Here is a 14,328-nt window from a genome sequence, read left to right as displayed (position 1 = left end):
CAGCAGGCACCAGACATCTTGCCTTGCAGGGGCCAGGAACAGCTGATCCATAGTGTGCTGTTTCTTTGAGAGGCAGCAGCTCCAGTTTCAGTTGAATTAGTGTTTGCCCACTTACCCTCTAATATGTGAAAGAAAAATGCTTCCTAATGCATCACCATGGAAAAGCTGTCAGGCCCTGTTCTAGTCCACTCTTTATGCCAGTGAAGTATTGCTCTATAAAGCTTGTTGTTCATTTGGTGTTCTGTAAAACCTGGTTCTGAATGTCCAAAGCAGTGGGATTTAATCTCCTGGAAAGTATCACAATACAGAGACTGCATTTCACCTTTTCAAACATCACTTTTATTTATCCCTTTATGTTTACTTTATGATGATGCCATCTAAATAGCTAGAAGGATATGAGGTGGGATTCCTCTCACCTAATTTCCCTCACCTGAAGGATGAACATCAAGTTAAAACTCATCATCCTCAATGTGACCTCATTTGCTAATGGCAAGAGAGGTGCCTCTCTGAGGTACTGGTCAGCCTCTGGATGGAGTGAATTGCCTGCCAGAGCCACGGCTACCTTAACTTTCATGTATGTGAAGTTACTCACTGTTTGGGGAGTTTTCAGGAATGTTTTTAAGATGGCTTTGAATCCTCCTTTCCCCTTTCTTATCAGTGCCTGGGAAATGGATACCCTGGCTTGAGTTAGCGTCAGTGACACCAACTACATCCTCTCTTTGGCAAGGTCCTATTTTAAGCTTTTTGTCAGAGGCCACAGCTATTTGTGTCATTGTCAAAACTCTTCAAAAGGTCCAGTGACATTGATGGTAGGTCTCTCAGAAGCCAAAGGTTCTGCAGTAACATAAATAGGATCAGCAGCACTAAGTGCAGGTGAAAGAAAAGCCAGCTGCACATCCTTTCTGTCTCCCTTGGCAACAGCATCCTGCCAACAAAAACTGCTGCCAAGTCAGGGCTGGAAAGGAAGGGATGTGCATTTGCAAAGCTGGGGCTGGACAAGCTTTGTGTGAGGTGGGAGCTGTCAGACCAAGGAATGCTCATGTGCTTTTAAAATTATTTTTGGTTTGTTCCATGTGTTTTTGGACAAGGGAATGCACAGAGCCTCTGTCCTTATGAAGAGTTTTCATCTGAAATTCCAAGTGACAGTCTTTGCAGTTTTGGGCCATGTGTTTCCATCCATGACAGCACACAGGGAAGAAATCTGTGGTGAATTACTACTTACAGATGTGGCAAATCCCCCAGTAAAGGTTCAAATACGTGGCATGGTTCTCTTGTTACACCAGCTGCAGCTTCATGCTAAATCATTGTTTCAGCAGCAAGCTCTTAATCAGCCCTGAGTTCTAGAAACTGCTAAACAAGCTGATATTTTTAAGGACCAATTTTTTTTTTTATAATGCACTAAATATCTTTTTTTAGAAAAACCTTCAGACTGGGAACAGTAAGGGCAAAAAGTGAACTGCAAATGGACGGGAGAAAAGGAGCATTGTCACAAAAGCACAGAAATGCAAAGCAGATCTAAGATTATTATTTGTACTCTGTTTTTCTACAGCCTTCATGGAATTATCATGGTTGTGAAGACAGAGTTTGTGTAACTGGGGGTAAAATATGCTTGTGATATATACACCTGTCTACTCTTCCTGATAGGGACTTCTATCCCCAAAAATCAGCATTGGGGTCACTGTCAGAGTCCCCATAGCTGCTAGTGCTGACAAGTCTCAAACTTATTGTCACAACATCATTTCTTACGGATTTGGCCACAGCGTCAACAAAGAAGTCTGGTGGCAACATGCTTACATCCAAAGTCTGAAAAAAATAGGATGTTCTCACCTGGTATAGTAAGAGAGAAGAAAGAACTGGCTTTTCTCTCTAGAAAAATATAAGGAATTAATTTTGTGAGGACCCCATGTAACAAACTGCTTGTGCTGTTGCAGCACCCTTGCATGCAACAGGAACTCTGAATCAAAAACTCTCAAGAAGCCCCCAACTTGTTGCTCCCTTAACATTTCCCTGTGCCTTTTGAGGGATTGGTACTTTGCTGCCCAGGGCACATTTTTGTGCCCTCCAGGCAGTGTGTTCTTCCAGACACCCAGCTGTGCCAAAGAGACAGAGAGAAACAGGAAAAAAAAGGAAAAAATGGAAGAAGGAAGGCAGGATTATGACTTCAGTAATCACAGGATCTGTGGACTTCTTTAAGGTTACAAGTTGAAATTGCCCGTTCACCACTGAGGAGTGAAGAAATAAAATACAGAGTATGTATTTTGATGCCAGGGAAGGAGAAGGAGAGAGGATGATCACTATTTCATTCCCTGTATTTCCCTCTGACAGGAATATTAATATCACTAGAGATAATTGAATAAATGCAAAGTCTGGTGGAGGTGCAGAAGCAGGAGATAGATCTGTAAAATCTATCCACACACAAAAAGCTAAGCACTGCTCTGGAGGGAGGGAACTCTGCCTTGAAACAGGGACTGAACAGCCTCACAAGGGCATGCAGCTGGGGTGCTTGTTGCTGTTTTGTTCCCAGAAAACGAGAACTGCCAGCAATCCTCTGGCATCTGAATAGACTCGTGTCAGACAAACTGTATCTGGACTTGATGGGAAACCAAGCTGGAATACCAAGCAGCCCTTCGATCTGCTGGCAGAGAGGGGGACTGGCTCAGTAAGTAATCTTGCCTTGCAGTTGCAAAGGTACTCCATAAAGGAGTGAGCCCTCTCGCTGCACAGCTCTGCAAGACACGCCTGCCTGGGCTGGCTCTGTCCTCATTCCTTCAAACCAGTTCCAACAATAACAGCAACTCCTGCATGCAACTGCCTCATTAGAGAGAAGATGTATTTTTCCTTTTTCTACTGAGGGATGAAGGTTCCAAATCCTTGTGATGTGAGCAGGTGAGAATGTCTGCTGACAAGTCCAAATGATATTTTCAGGTAAGTGCTTACCTTGAATGAACAGCTAGAGTCAGGCTTTTTCTTTTTATTACCCTCCTCTCAGTAATTACTGTTGCCCTGGTTGTCAGTAAGCCTTTTCACAAGCTTGAATAGCTCCGATATCCGTATACATTGAGCTGAGTAGGGGATCTAAATAATTTCTAAAGCACCTATTCCTACAGTATCTGTGAGTGTATCTCTAGTGCAGTGTGAGAATGAATTGGGAACTGCTTGCTCTGTGACTGCATGACACTGTTCTTTTTGTATCACCCATTGTTTAACTCTCTGGAGGGCCAGAAATTAATTTTGATTCTCAGGCTCACGCTCTCAAAGTCTGTGGTGTAAGTGCATTTTAAGGCTGTAACAGTGGTCTGCAATGTTTATGTATCTTTAAAGGACTGGGGCTTCTTTCCAGATGAAAACCATAACTGCTCTTACTGTTGTTGCACAGGGAGTGTCAGCAAGTGCTGCTTAATTTGTTTTTGTACATGTGATTTCCAGAGCTTCTGCTGATGCTGTTTAGCATTACTGCAAATAGAGCTGTTACTCTGTGTGTCTCATTCTCTGCACTTTACCAAATGCTTGTGTGCTGAAGTTCGGGGTGATCACTCTGTCTAATACTTATCAGGGAAAAAAGACAATAACTTGTAAGTTAATATCTGGGACTTCTGGAATGACAGACAGACTGTCAGGGAAGAGAAATTTTCTGTGCAGAGTAACCTACTTTTTCTTCCCTCAGTTCTGCCACCAATCATGGAGATTAAATTTGCTTAACTCTTTGTTTGTACAAAGGCTGCTTTATTGTGAGTGAAAATCGTATTGCTTAGACAGACTACAAAGAAATGACCATAACGGAAGTAATAATACACACTTTGTGCACAGTTTCCACATATTAAAGATTCATTTTGCTCCCTGTAACATTTTAGGTTTGTTGAGAGACACATGAAAAGTTATTAGCATTGAGAAGAAAGCTTTTTTTTACAACAATAACATCATTGTTGCTTTGAAGAGGTTTTGCAGAATCTTCTCTCACTATTAGTAAGTGAAGACAGGAGCACGGAGAGGCTTCAGCATCCCGTACTGTGGCCATGTGCACCTAAGCCCTGGGTCTGTAGATAATGGGTCCTTTGTAGGACAGCTCCCGTTGCTTTTCTTGCCCACGGCAGTCTGAAATAATGAGTCCAGCAGTAGGTCTCTGCACAAAAAGCTCTTCCTGACTTCCTAGAGCAAAAATGTTTGCCAAGTACTGCTCAGGCTGACTCTGTTTGTCTTGCTGTAAGGTCCGAGGTAGCAGAGGCCAGAGGGGGTCAAACACCAGACTGAGCTTGTTGTGCGTGTTCATTTGCTGTAGAAAACGTAAATGTGCAGCTCAAAAGTTTCCACTGTATCTCTGGCAATTAGGACTTGATCCAAAGCTCGCTGAAGCCATTGGGAACCTTTCCACAGGCTTTAGAACAGGAGTTACATAAGTTTGTGTTGTTTAAAAGGGGTGCCCCAGGGAGGCTGAACGCATGAGCTGACTCGACAGCCACATGGCTGCTCTGCCATGTCATGCAAAAAGGCTGTTCTCAAAGTGCCCATGAAGTGTCCCGTGCAGCACCAGGCAGTGTTAACTCCTGAGTGAAAGCTTTTAGTGCTGTCCTTTGCCGGGACACCGGCTCCTAGTGGAGCCTCCCGAGGTCCTGAGACAAAACAGAGAGCATAAGCTGCTGAGGCCTGAATTGCTTATGTTTTCTGTTAAGGAGGGACACAGTTCTGCCACTTGTGTGCAAAGAAAAGGGTCACAAGGAAGTTTCCAAGTAGTAGAACCCTGAGGATTTCATAGTCTAGGAAAGTGAAGTATTCCTAATCTCAGACTTTTCTGAGACTTCTTGCAGACATAAATCACAGTCTTTTAAAACATTGGTGTAAAGGAACTGCTTAATTTCCTTCACATACACAACTGTACACACCATTTCTGGGCTCCTCATGTGAGTGTACAGTGGGAAGAAGCACTGCAGGGAGATCCCGTTGAGATTTGAACCATTGTACAATGTTGTCAGGAAGGAGTTTTTATGGCTAAATGCACATCAGCATCCTCTGTGTACATTCTGCTGTCACTCTGCTGTGTTTCATCCTTGAGTTAATTCATTTTGTACTTAATATGCCCTTCCTGGTGCACTGTGCACTATGCAAGACCACAGTTCACACCACAGGGATGTCAGGTCAATCAGCCTCCTTATTAGGGTTGAATGGTTTTAATGTAGCCATAAAATTAGGTTCCAAAAGCGTGAATTTGGCACACAGCATTTAAAAGACAAATCAGTTTGACCTGTTCTGACCCTGAGCTCCTGCACCTTAGAAACAGCCCCTTATGAAAAAATTTAATGGTGTGAGCTGACCTTTGAAAGTATTATTATTTGCTATAATGTGCTTGCATCAGTCTGTATTACTATTATGCCAGCAGATCATAAGGACTGCCGGTCCTTACTCCAAAGGTCTCATCCTCTAAGTAAAATCAGCTCTAAGAGTCTTAGGCAGCCAAAAATGAAGGATTTTGGCAAAGGCTGCAGTTCTGCACTTCGAACTAAACAAGAGCATTTGCTATCTCACCTGGCATATCAAAATTTGGCCAGGAGAACTTGATAGCAACCAGAAGGCTCCCTTTCAGTGGAAGTGGGATTGAAGGTGAGCTGAGGCACCAGAGGACAATTGGCCTACCGTGGGCAGCTGCATTTGTGAAGCACAGACAGAGGGAAGAGAAGGGAAGAACTTCAGAGGTGCTGGATAAGTGCATTTCTGTGGCAAATGCTTCCTGTGCCTTAGCAGGGAAATTCAGAATATCATTTTCCTAGACTTAAGCCAAAGTTGCCAGTAAGGGCAGTCCAGTATCAGGGACTTCAGTAAGAGCCCCACTTTGTAAGACTTTGCATATCCTCAATGATAGAAAAGTAAGTGGGAGTTCCAGGCAATCAAGTCACTGCAAATCCAGACAGAGCGTGCTTGGGTGATGATGCAGAGCATCTAAAAATACCAAATCCAGCTTTACTTTTGCTTTCCAGCAAATTAATTCTACTTAAAAGAGCCAACAAAACTCACTGTGAAGTCCTTATCATCAGCTGTTTCTCTCTAAATATACAGCACTGGCTATTTTTACAATGATCTGCAAAGCTGAGTATTTTTTCAGTACTTAGGGGCACAGATTAGCTCTAGTGGTTACTGAAGGAATTACTGTGGTCCATCCAACCAGCAGAAAAAAAATCCTAAGAAGCTGTAGGTTATAGGACCACAGTGGCTCTGCAGAGGCTGTTAGAGCAAGTGTAGCAGATGAGGAAAACCTGACTGCCACAACCTGAGATGGCCAAATGTCATGGGAGTTACTGTTTATTGTCAGATAAATTACTTCTGATGTAGTATTTCCTTTAAATATTTATTCATACTTTACAAGCCACCTAAAGGTACGAGCTAAATGCATCTGGTTTCCCATGCCTGATGTGTGGTGACCTGCTACCACAGCAGATTGCCTCAGAAAGACTATAAATCTTTATAGCAGCAAGCCTCAGATTTACCAGCATTTCAGGAAGTGGAGATGGATATTAGGTAGGTTTTCAGCAGAAGATCAGGGTTTCTAACCCCAGGGCACAATATGCAGAAAAGCTGACAACTTCTTTATTCCTTCAGGAATATCCTGGAGAAGAACATTAATCCAATAGTGATGGTTTTTTGTGTGTGAGGTGTGAGAGAAAGTAGTTACACAAAGAACATAAAAAAATTCTAGCAGGCATTACAATCATTATAATCTAGTATCTCATAATATCTGCCAACACACTTTATCTTGTGTGCTCAGAACAGCAGGCCCAAAGTTTCCTGGAACATTATCTCCACACACCAAATCCAAAATAAATCGTCATCCTTTCCTCTTCGAATTTGTTCTGTGGCAGCAACTTGTCTTGGCATGAAATATTAGCCATATGGACACTAGAATATCTGCTTTGACCTTGACCTCAGAGTAAGAGCTGCCAAAAAAGTGAAGATAACTCCCGCCTTTCGTTTCCAAGAGTGATGCTCCATGGGTACAGCCCGATCTGCTCTCCCGGTTGCATCTCAGTGTACAGAATCCATGGGTTTTAATTTGAATAGGTGTTCTGCTAAGAGCATATTGTCTGTGGCTGGCTAGGAACTGGGAAGCAGTATCCCAGACGATGGTTTATTTGGCAGAGATACTTATTCCAGAAATTTTTAAAAAAGGGATCTAATTTTAGCATCAGGCAGTGGAAAGTGCATTACTTGTAATTGGCTCTCACCATGTTATTTACTCAGTGTTTTCATCTTCTGGATGCTCTTCCAAGTAACAGGAGGCTGCTGGGGGCAAGATGAGCTGAATTTTGTTGGTTGCAGAGCTCTGCACTGCTCTGGTTCAGAAACGATGGTTAGTGATCAAAGTAGAACATTTAGGTGGGTAAGAGGAACAGACACTGCTCCTTTGGTGAATTTTTGCTACGTGTATTGCAGTGATCATGAATGAGTGTGAATGATGCTCAGGATTCAGAATAAACGCATTTCATCACATTTGCATTTGCCCAACATGGAACAGAATCAGGGCCAGAAGACACCTAATCAGAGATCTTTAATTTTCCCAAGTCCCTGTCTTCCTTTGGCCCATAACAGACATTCCCAAATAGTGTAGAACTAAATGGTGTAACAACACTCATGGGGGAAGCTGGCCAGATAGGAAGGGTAGAGGAGGGGGCAGGAAGGCACTCACAGTCCTGGCTGGAAGGTGATCATCACCCAGTTTGGAGTCCTGTAGTTTTGATGAACTCATCTCCCTGATTTGTTGAGACTGTGGCATTTTTCACCTCGACGCTTCTGGTTGAAATTCACACTAGCACAGTGCTAATGGTGCCATCTGATGATGCTCAGTGGACTGTGCAAAATAGATTTATTCCATGTGCTTCCTAGTGGGCAGAGATCCACATTACACTCGACAGCTTCAACATACGGAAATGGTGACATGTGATTGATGTGGTCCCTGCAGGTCACGCTAACTCACGGCGTATTAGCCCTGCATCCCGGGGAGGCTTATGCTACTGCAGCTGCCCACCTCCATTATCTGAACTAGGAATAAATGAAAGAATTGATGTTCCCAGCGGTGTGAATCTGGCACCTCCTGAAATGATGTGCAGCACTGAGGGAGGTGGGATGCAAATTTCACACCATCCAACCCCACAGCACATGTGAGCACAGAACAGGTTACAACCAAACTTCAGTTATGGGTGCGAAGGGCTGTCATGTTAGATGACAATAATCACAATGTTTTTTGAAATGACTGGGATAGCTGTGTTTTCTTGTAAATTTCTGACATTTGGAGTGACTAGATTTTCCAAAGTCACTAAGTAAAGCACAGCATGTATAACCCAGGTAGCCCTCTCACCAGCCATCCCTTCTTGACCTAATTTTCAGCAAGGCCTAAGCAGCTGCTCTTTCAAAAAACAGATTGCTTAATGGCAGCCAAGACTGGAGGCAGTCAAATTTAGGGTTTTGCAGCCAAAGGAGTGAGCAGGCTAAGGTTTCCCATAATGATATGGACATTCATCTGGACACCTCCTGGCCACAATGAAAATGAGGACGTCTGTTGTTTCTGCCCCTGATATGTAGGATGCTTTTTAGCTTCTCCAGGGAAATCACCTGCTTATGGCTTTTTCACATGAGTCAATACTGCAAGCTCCTCTCTCTCTTTGCCACAGAAATTCCCAGTAATCTTGCTCATCGCTCTCATGGCCATGGGGTCACCACAGCTCCTGCAGATTTGTCTTTCTCTTCCTACTTTCACAGAGAAGCCAACAAAGTTGGACACCGACTCTTCTGCCCTTCTGCAGAACATGGAAGGTATTCCTTCCTGCCAGACACACAAGCCATGCCATTCCCATCCACTGGTCCCTCCCTAGTATCTCACCCTCCTTTTGTGTTTTTTCCTCAGGTGTTCTACTGATCTTGGCACTGACAGAAGAGCTGGTGTTTTCTGTTCAGGTTCTGTCTCCCACTGTCTCCTCCTCTCAGGGCTTCCCGATGAACACTACAACTATCACAGCCATGGGAGCAACACCTCACCACAAAGACCACCACACGGCAGATCCCCTTCCCACGTCTGCTCAAGCCATGTCCCACCCCATCAGCCTGGTGGAGAAAGCCCCTTCCACCGGGCAAGAGCAAGAGAGTGGCCCTCGCATCGGCGAGAGGGAAACTTATCATTTATACAACCAGAGTGCTTTGTACTCGGGACAGTCTCGCCCCAAGGGGAAAATATTCCAGGTTTTCAAAGGCAACTTCTCAGAGTCGTCAGAGCCTTACCTAAAGACAACCCTGCACTCTCCCTTCCCTACCCTGAGGAGCCCTTTCACAGACCACCCATTTCAGTCCCAGACCACAGCATCCAGTGATCCAAATGGAACGGGGCTGGAAAGAACTACACACTCAGACCCTTCTCCCCACCGCAGCACCTCGGGAAGCCTTAGGGAAGCAGAGCGAGGGGATGGGACCGAGGGAGTAGTGCAGGAGGCAGATTTTGCCACCACAACTGCTGGACCATCAACTGATCCTGAAGCAGTGTCGGTGCCTTTTAAACCCACCCGCTATGGCGTGTGGGATATGCTGAGCAAAAACAACTCTTGGGTAACCTTGAATCTCAGTACAAATGTCCCTCTGTTTGCTGGCTCTGGATCTGCAACAGCAGCAGCTGGTCACTCAGTTCAGACCAGTTTTGACGTCAGCATCTCATCCCCATCAGCAGGAGGCCCCGAGGGACTCGCTCCAACACAGCACGGCGTGGTGACCAATGCCACATCGCCGGGCAGTGCTCTCTCCTCAGCGCCTGCCACGAGGTTGTCCAGCTCCACTTCCACAGCGGGCTCCACCGCCACCGGGAACTTCCTGAACAGACTGGTTCCTGCCGGGACCTGGAAACCAGGGGTGCAAGGAAACATCTCTCATGTCACCGAGGGGGACAAACCCCAGCACAGAGCAACCATCTGTCTCAGCAAGATGGACATTGCCTGGATCATCCTGGCTATCAGCGTACCTATATCCTCATGTTGTAAGTTAATTGCCACTTTATTTTGCTTTCTCTTTAAGATTCAGATTTCAGCCCACGATTCAAGGACTAGCTGGAGACCTAATGGAGGCAGGTCAGCTTTGAATGGATAAGATGCACAAGGATCACATTCACTGACCAAAGTGCTTAACTTCAAAATGCAGTGCTAAAATGTTACACTCAATGCATACTTGCTCTATTGCTATTAAAAATCTTACTGGGTCACTCTCCATTTGAGGGTATAACACAAGGCTGAACAACTCTAGAATGTGAAGCAGCTTTACTTCAAGATGTTTAAGATGGTGACCAAAAACTGTACAATTCTTTAATTTAGGAACTAGTATTTGCTGCCCTGAAATTGGATTTTAAAAGCCCGCTGCTAACCCAAATTATTAATAACATCTGTAATGACTAATAATTTAGGCAGCACCAGTTTTCCAGTGCAATAAAATATTTCATTGTAGGCAGTTCATGAACTATCAGATTTAGAAATCTGAAAACCAAAGTGCTGGTTTCCTCCATTTTAATTCCAACTTTACAGTTGCCAAGGGAAGAGAAAGAGTTGGAAAGCCTGGCCTTCAGACACCTGGAGTCAGCCACCTGCAGGACCGGGGCAGGTTTGGCTTTCCAGAGCTGGCTCAGGGTCTTGTTGTTTGACTCAAAACACACAAGAAATTATGAGCAAGATTGTGAGTGCTTGCCAGGATGTCCCGTGACTAGCTGGGTTGTATCAGCTTGGTGGGACAACACAGTCTCTGGAGTCTCAGTGTAATGGGATGTGATTATTCTGTTTTCTGGAGTGAAAGAAAACCAAACATTTCCCAGCCTTTGCTGCCTGAGGAAACATAAAAGGGTAGCAGCCAACAATACTGAGTATTAATTCTGTTATTTACAGCTAAGAGATGTACTGAGGACAAGGCTAGATGAGCTGCCTGAGCCAGTCTCACACATAGCTTACTCCAGCCAAAAAAGACAGTGCTGCTCTCTCCTGCTTTCTCCTAGGTGCAGGCACCTGATCCTGCCCCTCTCCTTCTGCCTGGGCCTGATTTGTCACCTCCCTGAGACACTTTCAGATTGTTAAAGTGGCCAAAAAATACTCACTTTACTCTTTTGTACTTTCTGTCCACCCAGTGAGCTGAATCAGCGCCCCACAGAGTCAGATGAGCATGAGACCTGGAAAGGATGAGGCTGCAGGAATGTAAACCTGGAGAGGGGACCATACTAATCTTTTCAGCAGCTGCAAGTTATTGGATTGGGTCAGCATATTTTTTAGATTCACACCTCTGGGACCATCAGTTCTGCTATTGCCAACGTGGTTAAAACCACGAGTGAGAACAAAGCTTAAGGCTAAAAGATGAGCAATCAAAGAGAAATCAAAGCAGAATGTGCATATACATTTCTGTGTAAGATGGAGAGGAGGAACTGGGACATAGCAAGCACGTGGTCAGAAGCAGCAATATTTGACGATTTGATGAACTATGCTTTGTCTATCCATCAATAGAACTAGAGGATCAAATAAATTCTTCCAAGAATTATGTTTTAGGCCAATATCCAGAAAGAAAGATGAGCAGGATAGAAAGCATCCAAATAGAAAATAAGAAGTGTAAAACCATACAGCACAAGCATGGGAAGCATAGCCACTGGGTAAACTGGTCTGTGTGTACAGAGTGCCATATATGAGGTAAATAATAACAGTAACAATAATAATAATAGTAATGGTAATGGTAATAATAATAATAATGGTAATAATAATGTGACAAGTCAGATAGCAGGACTTCTAATCTACTATTCATTAAATAGTGATGTTAACACTTTTTTCTTTTCATATGTGCCATAACGGTATGTGTTCATGTGACTCTGCCTATTCTGGTTCTTGTATTCATAAGCTGCATTTTTTAAAAACGTCAAATGCTATTTTGAAAGTTACGTGTATCAGTTCTAATACAGCTGAGTGTTTAAATGATTCGAGTATTTAAGTCCTGCTTTCAAGACCAGATTCCTGAGGCTGGCCTTCTTTGGGACTCTCCTTTTAAAATCTGGAGATCCTCGGATGTATTAGGAAGTTGAAATGAATGGGATCTTTTGGGGGTGATCTGGCTTTAGTGCCTAGGAAATTGCTTTCATCCCGACTGTTCAAACCGTGCTGCACACCGGAGGGACACTTCATTACAGTGTGTGTGTGTGCGGTGCGCGGTGGGAGGCGCACGGGCTGCGGGCTGTCCGAAGGGGACTGTCGCCACCTCCCGGGCACAAGCGCTGCAGCGGGACAGGACAGGCCCGCGCTGGCATATGCTCCTCTCTTCTCGGAGCCTTCCACGGGAGCCTGCCGCCGAGAGAAGGATGAAGAGCACAGATACCTGGGTTTCATTTCATCTTCAAAGGGGAAAGAAGTTTTCCGGGAGAGGCGTTCACAGCTGTTGCGAGCACGAATTGAGAAAAAACATTGTCGGGCTCCTGCCTTGGGATGCTGAAAGGCTATACTCAGTCCCATGCTGTAGCACGAGCCTGAAGAGCCGTGCCTCAGGAGCTCTCCTGCTTAAATAAGAGCTGGGGTTTAGCCTCCCACCCTTACAGTACATACTTCTTTGCAGATGCATAGATTTCTTGAGTCCCACTGAAATCCCAGAAACTGCTAGCCAGAAGAGTAATGCTTTGAGTAGGAATGCACAAGCCACGTCTGCTGCATGAACCTGGGGAAATCATTTTACCTTTTGGCAGCTCAGTTTCATGGTATAAATAATGAGGGTAATGTTGCTAATGCGATGGGAAGGCTGAAAAAATGAAGGGCTCTGTATCATTCCCTTCCCAGAATAGCAAAATCATATATAACAGTGATGTCATTATTTTCTGCATGTCACAGTTTGAGTTGGTTTTGCAGTGTCCTTCAGGCAGCCTTGAACACTTTTGTGCACGTGCTGTTGTCCATGCATAGATGCCTCTCTCTGCAATGCAGAACAAGACACAACATGAGCTCATTTTAAAACCCACTGTTCCAGTCCTTGGGCTCCTGGTCCTTACATCACTGTAATTACAGAATGACACAATAAAACGTGGAAGAACAGGAACTTGCAAATCAGATGCACAGAAGTCAATTCATCCAGTCAGTTCTGCTGACACTTGAGAACACAGGAGGAAGGCTGAGCCTCTGAACACAGGCATCAGCAGAACTCAAAGAATATGTGAAGAATTGCCTTGGACCTAACCTCACTTAGCTCACATTGCATGCACTGGAATGATTTCCAAAATTACCTCACTCACTTTCTCCATCACAAAACCTATGTTTGCTTCCCGGTCTGAAGCGAGAGTCATCCCAAGCCCTGAGTCCAATCCCCAGGTGTGAACTCAGGCTGAGCTGGAGACAGCCTCCTGTCTCCAGATGTAAGCAGTTGTAGTCAGTAACCAAACTCATCCTGATACCTGTATCACAGCTAAGTATTTGCTGCTACATATAGGAAACCAGGGAAATTGAAAGAAATATGGAAAAAGCACTATTTTGGTCATTGAGGGAGGGGTTCTGTAGAAACTTACTTGGTGTTGTGGTCTGCAGGCATAGGGAGAAGTAAATGAAGATCCTTCACCCTGAATATTGCATGACTTTTAAGTGCTTACAATTTCAGGTCTGTTAGCACCGTGTTTCCCTGTTTTGCGTGGGAGCTGGAAAGTGGGGGAAGGGAATATGCGGCATGTAAGATTGGTAAAATATTTTAGTGAGTTGAAGGGAAAGACTGTCAGAAAACTGTAGGAAATTGTAATGATCTTATTACACTGCATTAATGAAGCTGGTATTGAATGTGGTGTATAATCCTAATGGGTTTTGTTTAAAAAAAAACCCCAAAAGATTAGAAAAGAGCCATGGAACAATTCAGGAGTGGAGAAATGCAACATAATTCCACTTGTGCCATGATGCAGCACAAAAAGAGGCTGAAGCCTACATACATAGGGGACATTTCTGACTGCATAGTGGAAATTTCTAATAAAAAAGGCAAAAGAACACGGAGGAAGTGACAGTTGAAGGTGAAGGTATTTACACAAGGGGAATGTAAACGTGTTCCCACAATGGAAATTAAACATTGAAACAAACTTTGTGGGAATGGGGTGGATATCCAGTCACTCTGTATCCTTAAATAAAGCTGAGTATTTTCATATGAGATGTGCTGTACCTTAAATACAGATTATGCTAAAGGTAACAGGTGAAAGTCTCCTGGTGTGCAGGTGCTGTGTGGGTGACAGTAGGTGTTGGACATGTTCCCACCAGCCTAGAAACCTGTAAGCCTGTGATAATCTTGTTTCCCCCATTTGTGGGGTGTATTATGTCCTATTTCATGGGGGGGGGG

General features: G+C 44.2%; 1 protein-coding gene across 7 annotated transcripts in view; it reads left to right on the top strand.

Annotated features, from left to right (window-relative positions):
- The window catches only part of TMEM108 (transmembrane protein 108), a 165,235-nt gene that overhangs the window by 145,784 nt on the left and 5,123 nt on the right, over positions 1–14,328 (top strand). For 5 of the 7 annotated variants that reach the window (XM_017734537.1, XM_017734539.1, XM_017734540.1 and 2 more), the window contains one exon: positions 8,885–9,997. In XM_017734537.1, coding sequence (XP_017590026.1) covers positions 8,885–9,997 — 1,113 coding nt within the window. Of the gene's footprint in view, positions 1–2,453; positions 2,926–8,651; positions 8,794–8,884; positions 9,998–14,328 lie in introns of those variants that run through there. The other 2 variants (XM_008633905.2, XM_017734534.1) reach the window with 2 other exon arrangements.

The sequence above is a fragment of the Corvus brachyrhynchos genome, unplaced genomic scaffold (genome assembly GCF_000691975.1).
Source record: "Corvus brachyrhynchos isolate BGI_N302 unplaced genomic scaffold, ASM69197v1 scaffold94, whole genome shotgun sequence".
Lineage (NCBI taxonomy): Eukaryota > Metazoa > Chordata > Aves > Passeriformes > Corvidae > Corvus > Corvus brachyrhynchos.
Note: the sequence above shows the minus strand (reverse complement) of the source record. Positions and strands in the feature narration are given on the sequence as shown.